The 11,283-nt window shown below is 42.2% G+C and overlaps 1 protein-coding gene across 4 annotated transcripts in view; it reads left to right on the top strand.

Moving 5' to 3' along the window:
- The first annotated feature begins 453 nt into the window (after nt 1-453).
- Nucleotides 454-11,283, top strand: part of UTRN (utrophin) — a 511,459-nt gene continuing 500,629 nt past the window's right edge. For 2 of the 4 annotated variants that reach the window (XM_053222143.1, XM_053222139.1), the window contains exons 1-2: nt 454-598; nt 6,877-7,047. In XM_053222143.1, coding sequence (XP_053078118.1) covers nt 6,969-7,047 — 79 coding nt within the window. In that variant the 5' untranslated portion in view covers nt 454-598; nt 6,877-6,968. Of the gene's footprint in view, nt 599-876; nt 1,024-1,091; nt 1,230-6,876; nt 7,048-11,283 lie in introns of those variants that run through there. The other 2 variants (XM_053222141.1, XM_053222140.1) reach the window with 2 other exon arrangements.

Genomic DNA, 11,283 nt, shown 5'->3' with positions numbered 1-11,283 from the left:
CGGCGCGCCCCCTCCCTCTTCTGCCTCCTGCGCCGCTCTCCAACAAAGGGGCAGGCCGGCGGCGGCGGGGGAGGAGGCGGAGGAGGAGCCGCCGGAGCGAGCCGCTCGCGCACAAAGTTGTGGAGTCGCCTTTCCTCGGAGGAGGGGAGCGGGCAGCCGCAGCCGGCCGCGGGCTTTCTCCCGAAGCCGCTTGGAGCACCGCGGGGAGCGGTGCCTCCCTTCTCCCGGGTCGTTTCTGCAGACGGAAAACTCTCTAGTGTTTGGCCAACTTGGTGCCGGCGCGCCCGTTCCAGGTTTGCGCTTGGACTGTTTTGTTTTTGTTTTTGGCGGAACTACCGGGCAGGAAGATTGCACAAGTTGGGGGCGTTTTCAATCGGGTGTCAAAAAAAAAAAAAAAAATTTTTTTTTTTTTCCTTTCGGATTTGTCTGGTCCTTCACATTTCCTTTTTAAAGCACGTTGCTCCACGGAACTCACGCTCGCACACTCCCCCGCGATCACTGACGACCCAAACACGCCCAGAGGAGCGCGGCCCGCTCGGGACGCGGCGGCGGCGGCGGCTGGCAGGCAGGCGGCGCGGGCCCGCGGGTCCTGGAGCAGGTAAGCCCGTGCAGTGTCGCAGCCCCGGGAAGTGGGGCGTGGGCTGCCGGGAGGATGGTCTTTCTGCGGCTTCCACCGTGCGTCCCGATCTCCTTCTCGGGGCCGAGTCTTGAGATGTCACCAACTTTCTCGTGCACTTTCCTCGGAACCCTAGTTCGGCTCCCCCCGGCGGCAGAGGGAGGGTGCCAGAAACGCGGAGAGAGCTCCCGAGGGGAGGTCCTCGCCATCCGTCTGGTGGGGAGTGACCCAGACTCCTCCGACGGGTGCGGCTCCCCCAGCCCTCCTCCCCCCGCCGGCTGGGAGGGTCGCGTACCCGTGCCTCGCGCTGTGACCTCCGAGAGGGGACGTGGCCTCCTAGGATGGCCAGTGACACACGCCCCGGCCCCGGGAAGGCGGGGCCCCGAGGTGTCCCCGAGGAGCGAGTGGTAAGTGGGTGGCGGTGTGGTGGGCGGGAAGGGGAGCGGCTCGCCGCCGGCCGCCTGGCAGGAAACGTGCTGGATCTCCTAGCCGTTGCTGCTCCCGAGGGTGGGGTTCCGGGGAGGGGACGGGGCGGGGGGACGTGCAGTTGGTGTGTGTCCCCGAGGTAGCCTCTTCTGCCTTCCCGTACTCTTGGCATCACTTGCTGCATCAGGTAAGGCAACTCGTGTCCCCTTTTGGCTCTGGGTCCGAGGCTCTGGTGGTCCAAGGCCACTTCTAAAGCCAACAAAGCACTAATTTTAGGCTGTGCAACTTTTAGGAGGCACGCGGTTACAAGAGAATTGTTTTGCCCCAAGCCCGGGATTACGAAAGGGACTGTTTCAGGGTTGTTTCAAGGGAAGGAGAAAACGTGCCCGATCTCCTAGAGCTTGGGGACCCGCGCTTTGTTTTACGTTGAACTGGGGAGCTCCAGGTCTAACTTGGGGCGATCAGCTCCGCTTTCTGGGCTGTCCCGGAGAGAGTCTCCTTTCCTAGCCTCCAGGTCACCTGGGTCACCAGGGCCGCAAGTCAGTTCCCCACGCCGCGCCCGGGAGGGTCAGGGCACCGCTTGCTGCGGCTGGAATGCGCCGAGTTGGGGGAGCCTCGATTCCCTGTGTCCGGGCAGGGGCCGGGGCTCGCGGGCTCCGGGACCCGCGGCAGTAGCCGCATCCACTCGATTGTAACTTGCACGGGCCTTAGGAAGTGCGGTTGGCCCCTCCCGCTGTTGCTGGTGGCCGTGGGGACCGCAGCCTGCGGGGAGCGTTGCGGGTCAGGGGAGAGCTGGAGGAATGCGAAACTCGTGGGTGCGTCGGCTACCACAGTACCCGGCGGCCAGGGCCAAGGTTTCCGCGGGGTCATTCTCCGCTCCCTCCATCCGAGTTTGTGGGACCAGTGAGACAGCTCTTTAACTTTCCTTTGGGTGTTTACCTAAAATTTATTGCTCCTGTAAACAGTATTAATCACCTTCCCTTGGAGCGTTTCCGAGAATGAATGGCAGTTTTTGGCACTGGGCGGTTTTTTGGTACTATGTTTCAAGCAGAGCGGCAAATTCTTGGCCTCTTCGCTTCCCTTTCCACTATCTCTAGCGTTCCAGGGTTTGGGTTTCTGGTGTAAAAAAGCGTGGACGCTTTCTGCCCAAGGACCTATATCGCATTTCCGTCATAATTGCTAATTGTTGAATGTATTTTGTATTCTTACGTGGTCTAATTGCCAAATTGTTTTAAAATTAAAACATTAGCTTTATCTGCAAGGCCACCCCCACTCCCAAGTTTATTGCCACACACTCAGGGCTTCTGTCCCCTATGACCACCCAGACACGTTCTGAATAAAGAGTTGCAGAAGGTTGAGTTGAGTGCATTGGTTTCAGTGAGAAAGTTCCGTCTAAACTTTGCAAAACATAATTAGGAGGCAACAGAGACCCAAAGCAGTGGTAACAGTAAATTACAGTTGTATAGGGCTTACAGCTTCTGAGGCAATATCCCATTAATTCATTCTCAGGGTCTCACCCAGCTTTGTGTGGAAGATGGCATGGCCTCTCTTCCATCCTGTGCGTGTGGAAGAGGACAGGGCACACTGAGGCACAGTGCTAGGGACCAAACTTGTACTCTGTCTCCTGACAACCACTTATGAGTTGCTGCAGCATTTGGTGATTTAGAAGGAGGTATCTTTTCTCAGGATAGTACTCAGCTCGGAGTCCCCCTGCCCTTTCCTGCCAACAAGTGGCAGTCAGTGCTCTCACTGTTCAAATGGCCTTCTGTGATTCTCTCTCCTTCCCATTCTTTCCTTGTCCTCTGATCCTCTTTGTGCTGTATCTTTGTAGCATATAAGGGATTTTGCTTATCAGGAAGAGAAGATTTGAGAAATGATCTTAGGGTGGCAAAATAAAAAATTAGGGTAAAGAGATATTGGGAGAGGTCTTTGCAAGTGTGGAAGTGAAAACCATTGGCTAAGACCAGTTATGAAAGAGAACGTTAGAACTGTCTCTCAAAGCAATAGTTAGTTGCTTTTCAGTAAAGAGAATTTTTGTTAGACAAACCTGATTTCCCATAATAAAATTTTATAAGCATTCTTCTAAACAAAGCTTCAAGTTCTTGAATATAATAAAATACACTTAAGAATTCAGCAAATCTTTTATAGGTATGTAACCCCCAAAATGAACTTAGTCATATAATAATCCCTAAAGTCTTAACAGTGGTAGACCAATATAAAACACAATTTTTTTTTAAACTCAAAATTTGGCAGACTGATGGTCCAATCTACACGGTCCTCTCTATAGGAGAAAAAATTGTTCCTGAAGCTTTAGCAGTCCACCAGTTGTCTTCTGTCTCGAACTTTTAAACACTTAAAACATTTTTCTCTGGTAATTTTGACCTCTTTATTATTAGAACACATTCTTTTCCTGACTGGTTAGGAAAAATATACGGTAATTATTTTTTACATATATTTATGTTATAAGATAGTATGGTATTTCCTTGAATGTTACATATAATTAAACATTATAATATATAACATACTAGATATTACAGAAGTATGCAAAATGAAACATATTATAAAATAATAATACCATATGGTGTGTCCTTGACTTAAATGATTGGGTTGGCTAATCCTAGCTGGCAGTAAACTCTTGTTCTGATATCTGTTGTAATAAATGAATTAATGCCCATTATTTGCAGATTAATGTTTGGATGTGTTGACTGTTATATTCCCAGTTAAACAATTAATTATTTGATTGGCATTTGGGATCCACGTAAGGGGCTGTTAGGATAGAGCCAAGTTGCTGAACTTAAAATTGAATTCTGATTCTGTCTGGATTGTAGGGACGTTGTGTTCCAGGAAGAATCAGGTCAACACAGAGCTCTAATTATTGGCAGTCTTTTAAAAATTTATTTATTTATTTATTTATTTATTTATTTATTTATTTATTTATTTATCTATCTATCTCTCTATCTATCTATTTATTTATTTAGAGAAGGAGAGAGAGAGAGATTGAGAGAGAGAGAGAATCTTAAGACACTGGGCTCAGTCCCACGACTCTGGGATCATGACCTGAGCCCAAATCAAGAGTCAGTCACTCAGCTGACCAAGCAGGCACCCCTCTAATTATTGACATTTAAAAAAAATTGTTTATTTTGAGAGAGAGACAGATAGTGCAGGAGGAGCAGAGAGCGAAGAGAGAGAGAATCTTGAGCAGGCTTTGCACTGTCAGGGCAGAGCCTGATGTGGGACTTGAACTCACGAACCTGTGAGATCATGACCTGAGCTAAAGTCAAGAGTCAGAAGCTTAATCGACTGAGCCACTCAGAGGCACCTAATTAGTGACATTCTTAAAGAAAAGGTTGTGCCGCCAAGTAGAATCCTTAATTCTTTAAATTCTGAAGATGATTCTAATTAATCACTAAAGACTAAAATTATTTTACTGAGTGATAGCTATACTCAGCAGAATTCATATGATGTATCTTCTAGAACAAAATCTGTGTCAGTGGATCTGACGTATAACTATCCAGATTTATGTTGAATTCAGACCATTTTTGAGATCAGACCTGTATGTCCAACTGCCTTTTTGCTATCTCCACTTATATAACTTGGAGGGACCTCAAACTCAGCAAGTCCAAACCGCATTCATTATTTCTTCCGCCAGTGGCCTATCTGCTCCCCGGCTCCGTGAATGACTCACCCTCTGCTCAGTTGTCCAAACCAAAACTGGGCAGTCATTTTGCACCTTAGTATTCTGCACCTCTCGTATCCAGTCACTTCCCAAATGCTACTGATCTTTTGTATTTGATATCTACACTTGATCTTAGCCAAAAGGCCGAGAAGCGATGTGTATTTGATATCTAAATACCCCATATATCTACCTGTTTCTTTCCTGGTACCCTTGTTTGGACCAGTCATTTCCTGCCTGTAATATTATACTAGACAGAAGAGTAAATATCCATATGCTCTTTCTCTACAGTCCCCACTTACCATTTTCCTTTTTTTTTTTTTGAGAGAGAGAGAGAGAGAGAGAGAGAGAGTGAAGGGGGGCAGAGGGAGAGGGAGAAAGAGAGAGAATATCTTAACTAGTCTCTAGCTCAGAACCCTGAGATCATGACCTGAGCCAAAATCGAGTCAATGTTTAACCAACTGAGTCATCTAGGCACCCCTCCACTTATCATTTTACAACATTTGTTTTCTCTCTCTCTCTTTCTCCCTCTCTCTCTGTATGTATGTGTATAGATAGATAACTGTACATGGATAGATAGACAGGTATATGCTGTCTTGTTTGAACTTAAGTTGAAGTTATCACATTTCATTGGTAAATGTTTCATCAGGTGTCTCCTATAATCAGAGATACTCACTTGCATAATGATAAAACCATTAACCCATATTAAAGAATTTTACTATTGATTCAATAATATTGTCTGATATATAGCCCCAGTTCATATTTCTCACATCATCCCCAAAATGTTTATTTTTTAAATTCTGAATCCAGTCAAGGACTACACTTGGTCGCCATGTTTCTTTGGTCTTCTTTAACCTGCACAGTTCTCCCTCCCCCAGGTGTTTTTATATTTCAAAACATTGGTAATTGTGAGCAGTCTAGATAATTTATTTTAAAAGTTTTTAAATGCTTATTTGTTTTTGAGAAAGAGAGAGAGAGAGGGAGAGGGAGAGGGAGGGTCAGAGGGAGAGGGAGATACAGAATGTGAAGCAGGCTCCAGGCTCTGAGCTGTCAGCACAGAGCCCATTGCGGGGCTTGACCTCATGAACCATGAGATCATGACCTGAGCTGAAGTCGGGTGTTTAACTGACTGAGCCACCCAGGTGCCCCTAGATAATTTATATTAAAGACTATCCACAGTTTAGATTTGTCTCTTCATGATAAGTTTCATGTTAAACATTTTGGCAAGGATATTATATAGACGATGTGGTATATTTTCCATTTGAAGTTAGGAATTTTTTTCCTCAAAATTCTATCATGGAAAAATTTCAGATATACAGACTAATTGAAAGAAATTTTCATTCAACACCTATGTGCCCATGTTCTAGGTTCTTTAATGTACAATTGCCGTATCCTGCCGTTGTCTTCATGGCTCCTCACCCATCATTCTGGTCCAGCTTGGAGGTCCAGCTACAAACCAAAATGATCTTTTCAGAAGGCAAATCTGATCATGTCACTTCCCAGCTTGAAGCCATCTGTTGGATCCCCCTTCCTGTCTGGAGAAAGATCAAAACCTTCACCTTGTCTCCAAGGCCCTGTCCCTGGTCCTGTCTCCCTACTTTACCTAGTTCACTGGATCTCTCTCCTCTTGGCTGTTTGCTTTCCAAAGACACTGGCTCAGCTTCTTGAATTCTCCATGATTCTTCCTACCACTTCACATGGAAGGCTCTTTTCTTTTCCTCTTCCCTCCTCTTTTTTTTTTTTTTTTTGCTAATGAAATTCTCCTCCTCCTTGAAGGCTTGGCTCAAATCTCACTTCAAGAAAACTTTCTCTAATTGCCCAGGGCAGGTCAGATTCCTCTGCTGTATGCTCATATTACTTTATAGTTCTCATCTGTACTTTTGCAACATGTCAGTATTAGAATGAAATAATTCATTATATAATTAACAGCTTAGTGTCCATAAACTTCAAAATGGCAGGGGCTGGGTCTCTTTTTTAGTCATATCCCCATTGCCCACATCAGTGCCTTGCACATAGAAGTTGCTGAATAAATATTAGCTGAATGAATGGTTAGTATATACAGTTGTATATGACTATGTATATAAAAAATATATATGTATACATAAATGTATATATATATACATTTTTTTCCCCAAGTCAGCACATTCCCTTTTCTCTTTAGGTATTGATGTCGAGCTGGACCATTATAGAAAGCTGGAAGTCTTAAAAAGAGGATTTAATACAGTCTTTGGATTAAATTGAAACTCTGCAAAGATGGCCAAGTATGGAGAACATGAGGCCAGGCCTGATGATGGGCAGAATGAATTCAGTGACATCATTAAGTCCAGATCTGGTAGGTAACGGAAGCTTAAGAAAATGATGGATTATTATGAATAAATTACTTTAGAAGACATGGGGTTTTTTTTGGCTTGTTTTTGCATTGTTCTTGTGAGACAAACTTCTTTTGAGCAACACAGTTCTGATAAGTGACTATTGTAAAAAGTAATGAATGGGTCTCTGAGTGTCCTGTCTTAATTGCCAACTCATTTTGGTCTTATTGTATGTTTATGGGCACTGTTTGGTGAAATGCCTTCTGCCTCCTGTAGTTGAATGCTTTTCCTTGATAAGACCACCACTTTCCACACAGACACACAGCTGAGCAGTTTTTTCTTGTTGTTCGAAGTTTTATGAAGTTGAATGGATTACGTGCTTAAAGTACAAAGTAGCACGGTTTCTGGTAAGGTGGTTCTTCCTGAGTCTTGCTTCCATTACTGTATATCCTTACATAACCATGTCTTTTTGGTGGCCAGGGTCAGGCCAACAGATATCTACCTTTGCTTTCCTTTTTGAAACTTTTTATGAGTCTCCTGAAGGGTACACTTTTCACATGGGTAACCTAAGTCAGATTGATGGTTTTCATGTGACATTTAGATTGGGGACTGAAGGGTACCACTCTCTTCCTCGTTTTATCTGTCTATCTATCTATCTATCTATCTATCTATCTATCTATCTATCTATCTATAATTGAGTGATTTTTGACTCTGGCTGTACAAATGAACAACTGGGGAGGCTTTAAAAAATGCAGATGCACTGGCTCCCCTCCAGACCTGTTGAATAAAAAATTTCTGCATTTTTAAAAATCTTCAAATATGATTCTGAGACGGGCTCTAAGGGGAGATATTTTTGAGTAGACAGGGACTTTCTGACTTTTGAAAATTACACAGAACTCCACCCTGGGTGTGAACACTATACTTAAGTAACTTTGAGAGTTACTTTGAGGTATAAAATTACTTCCAGTGTAACTTGAAAAACAAAAAAAGGAACCTAATCCCTGTTTTTGTTGTGTGAACCATCTTTATACTATGTTAGGATCCTGTTTCTTAATTATTTGAAATTGCAAAAATACGTACTGAAAATAATCTGTAAATTAATAGAGACACACATTTAAGATACATATTTCCCTCCATGATACTGGTGTTGGTTAATTGGTAAAGGTTGTGGTTGTTATAGTCTTAGCTCTAAATATGTAGCTACTGTTGTGTAACTTTAAGGATCTTTTGGAGTACAGCTTAATATCCTGTGTTAAAGTACACTCTTAGGATGTTTTATTTCTCTAAATTTCTTTTTGTTTAAGTGTTTTTGTAGTGTAAAGTACTATGTAGATAAAAGAGATTATTAATATTTTCTTAAGAGCACAGAATGTAAATCCGGAAATATGTAAATGTAACAAAGAGGAAAAGAAAAGACACAACTTAGCATATCCATGTTTGTCATGGTCTATAAGTTGTGAGGAGGCATATTCTTAGTCTTCTGAGTCAATGTCCATTACAGTAAGACCTTTGATATTGATAACTAGCCATGTCCATAGAAAAGTAATTATATAAGTTTAAAAATATTGAGTATATCTGATGAATACACATAACTTCTAAACTCTTCTTTAAATTAAATATTATCGTTTAAAAAGACTGCCAGTTTTCTTACATTATTGGGGGACAGTTGGGCAGAAATTCTCATGTTTTTACCATATACATACCATTGGCTCAGTAACTCTATTTTTAGAGTTTTTCCCGAGGGAATATACAGACATGTACAAGCAGGAATTTGATCATAGCATTTTTATAATAGAAAAACATTGGACACACCGTAAAAACTCAGTACTGAGGATTGGTTAAGTCATAATTTCCCAAAGTATTTGTGAAAGAGTACGAGTTCTGATGTATACTTCAAAAACCAATGTCATGGGCCAATAACTTTAGGAAATAAGTGGTTAACCTGCTTTGTTCCTTTAGCGTAGGGCATCGGAACAGATCATGTAGAATCTCAGTGGAGCTAATTAAAATAGGGTATATACATAAAGTAGAACGTTGTACATTTACAAAAATGTTATGGATGTGTATAAAATACATTCATGATATTGTTAAGTAAATAGTTAATATGAAGTCCTATATGTGGGAAATACTTATTTCAAGAAGATTTAGCAGAGCATATGTTCATCTTGGTACTGTGGCATTATCATTTTTCTCTTTTTTGCTCATCTGTATTTTCTAAAGTTCTTTACTGAGTCTGTATTATGTAGTTCTTACATTTTTAAAGACTCTCAAATTGCTTACAGTGTTTTAATGCCACAGCTATGACTGTTACTTTGGTGGCACCTACTTCACAACACATTGAAAAGTTAGCTGTTGCATAGCTGAGATATGAATCACTTTCTTTTGGCTGGATTATGTTGCAAAAGTCTGTGGATAAATTTGGATTTGAATGGGCCTGTATTAGTCCCAATCTTGCTTTCTGGAAGGCACTTTTTTGATTCTTTTAAGGTAAATATTAGTATACGGTGGTCAGGTCTCATAGTACTCTAAAATTTACGTATTGAAATGAGATTTTTAGTTCATTTTATGTCAAAGGAATCGTCTACATATAATGCATATTTTTAAAGATCTTCCTTGGATGTGTTCTATCCTGAATTTTTGACCTTTTCAGTATTTTAAAGGAAAATGCAAAACTATGTACTGAAAATGATTTGTAAATTAACAGAGATACACGTTTAAGATACATATTTTTCTCCATGGGAATTTTATTTTTTTGGGAAATAAAATATAGTGAATTTTCTTATAGGAAAATTTTAATACTAATCTGTTCCTCTAAATTTCTTCCTTTTGGGGGACTAGATTTGGGGGAGGGGTAGGGATTGGGTGGGGAAAAAATTGCTATTGAGAGTATATTGATCACTTAAATCTGGGTTTATGAAGATTCTTCTCTTTCTTCCCTGAATCCTTGGGTTTGGGCAGCGTAAAAGCCTGGCATAATAGAAATATTTGTGCATTTAAGTTACTAGAATTATTTCAAATTTTTTTTTTTAATTTTAGAGAGAAGAAGCAAGCGGGGAGCAAGGATAGGGGTAGAGGGAGAGAGAGAGAGGGAGAGAATATCTTAACCAGGTTCCACACTCAGCATGGAGCCCAATGTGGGGCTCAATCCCAGAACCCTGGGATCATGACTTGAGCCAAAATCAGCAGTCGGACACTCAACCCACTGAGCCACCCAGGTGCCCCAGTCTCCTATATGTTCATATTGCTATTTGGCATTTTTCTTGTTTTGTGTGTTTGTTAATGTCCTCCCCACTAGAATTTAATTCTACAAGAGCAGGGACCAGTACATCCCTGGCATCAAGCCTAGGGCCCAGCTCTTAGTAGGTGAGCAATGAATGTTTATTCAATGAGAAAGGCTACAGAGCTGGAAAGTGCCAGAGCTGGGATTAGAATGTAGTTGCTCTGACTCCAGAAACTCTGCGTTTGACCTCTGCATATTGCCGAGTCTCCTACTAATTTACAAGGTAGTTTATTTCACTGCTGCTGGATGATTCTTCATTTGTCCCTGAACTTACTGCTTATTAATTTTGCACAGTATTAATTCGGTTTATACATCCCTCTGTCTCTTCCCTCCTATTCATAGACCCTGGGCTATGAGATAAGCTTCTCCAGGCTCTCTGGCATCATAGCCCTGCCAAGGGAGGGCCAGTTGTAGGAGATACAGCCTGCTGCTCCCAGACTTGTCCCAGACTAGTCTCGCTTCTAGTCTCTGTCATTTATTCTTAAGGGTTAGCAAAGGGGAAAATGCCAGAGGACAGGCAGTCCTTTGGGTGGAAGGCAGAGAAATTGATAATTTGTTTGTGACGTGAATTCCCTTTTCTTTTTTCCTTTGACTGTTGCTCAAGGCTTTTCACTGGCTGGTGAAAAAAAGGTAGTGGATTTCAGATGCACTGCGATTTGGCACAGTTTAAGTCCTGGTCTGATGCCCAGATGGATATCTCTAGGATTGAAAGAGTTGGTAGAGGTGGGGGAAGGGGGAGGGAAGAAAAGAGAGAGGCCAGTGAAATAAAAATAAAATGAATTATTTAATAAGGAATATTATACCTGGTTACATTTATAGCAAGCCTCCTAGAAATATGCTGTGTTTGCAATAAAGTAAACTTGCTTAACAAGATTCAGTTTTATGAAAATTATGAGGAAGATTACCTTATTTGTTTCTCTTTCAGTGGCCTTTCTTTAGGAAGGACACTGGTTATGTTGCATTTAGGGAGTCCTTGATC

This window comes from Acinonyx jubatus, chromosome B2, assembly GCF_027475565.1.
Source record: "Acinonyx jubatus isolate Ajub_Pintada_27869175 chromosome B2, VMU_Ajub_asm_v1.0, whole genome shotgun sequence".
Lineage (NCBI taxonomy): Eukaryota > Metazoa > Chordata > Mammalia > Carnivora > Felidae > Acinonyx > Acinonyx jubatus.
This window is presented reverse-complemented; position numbering and strand designations above follow the sequence as displayed.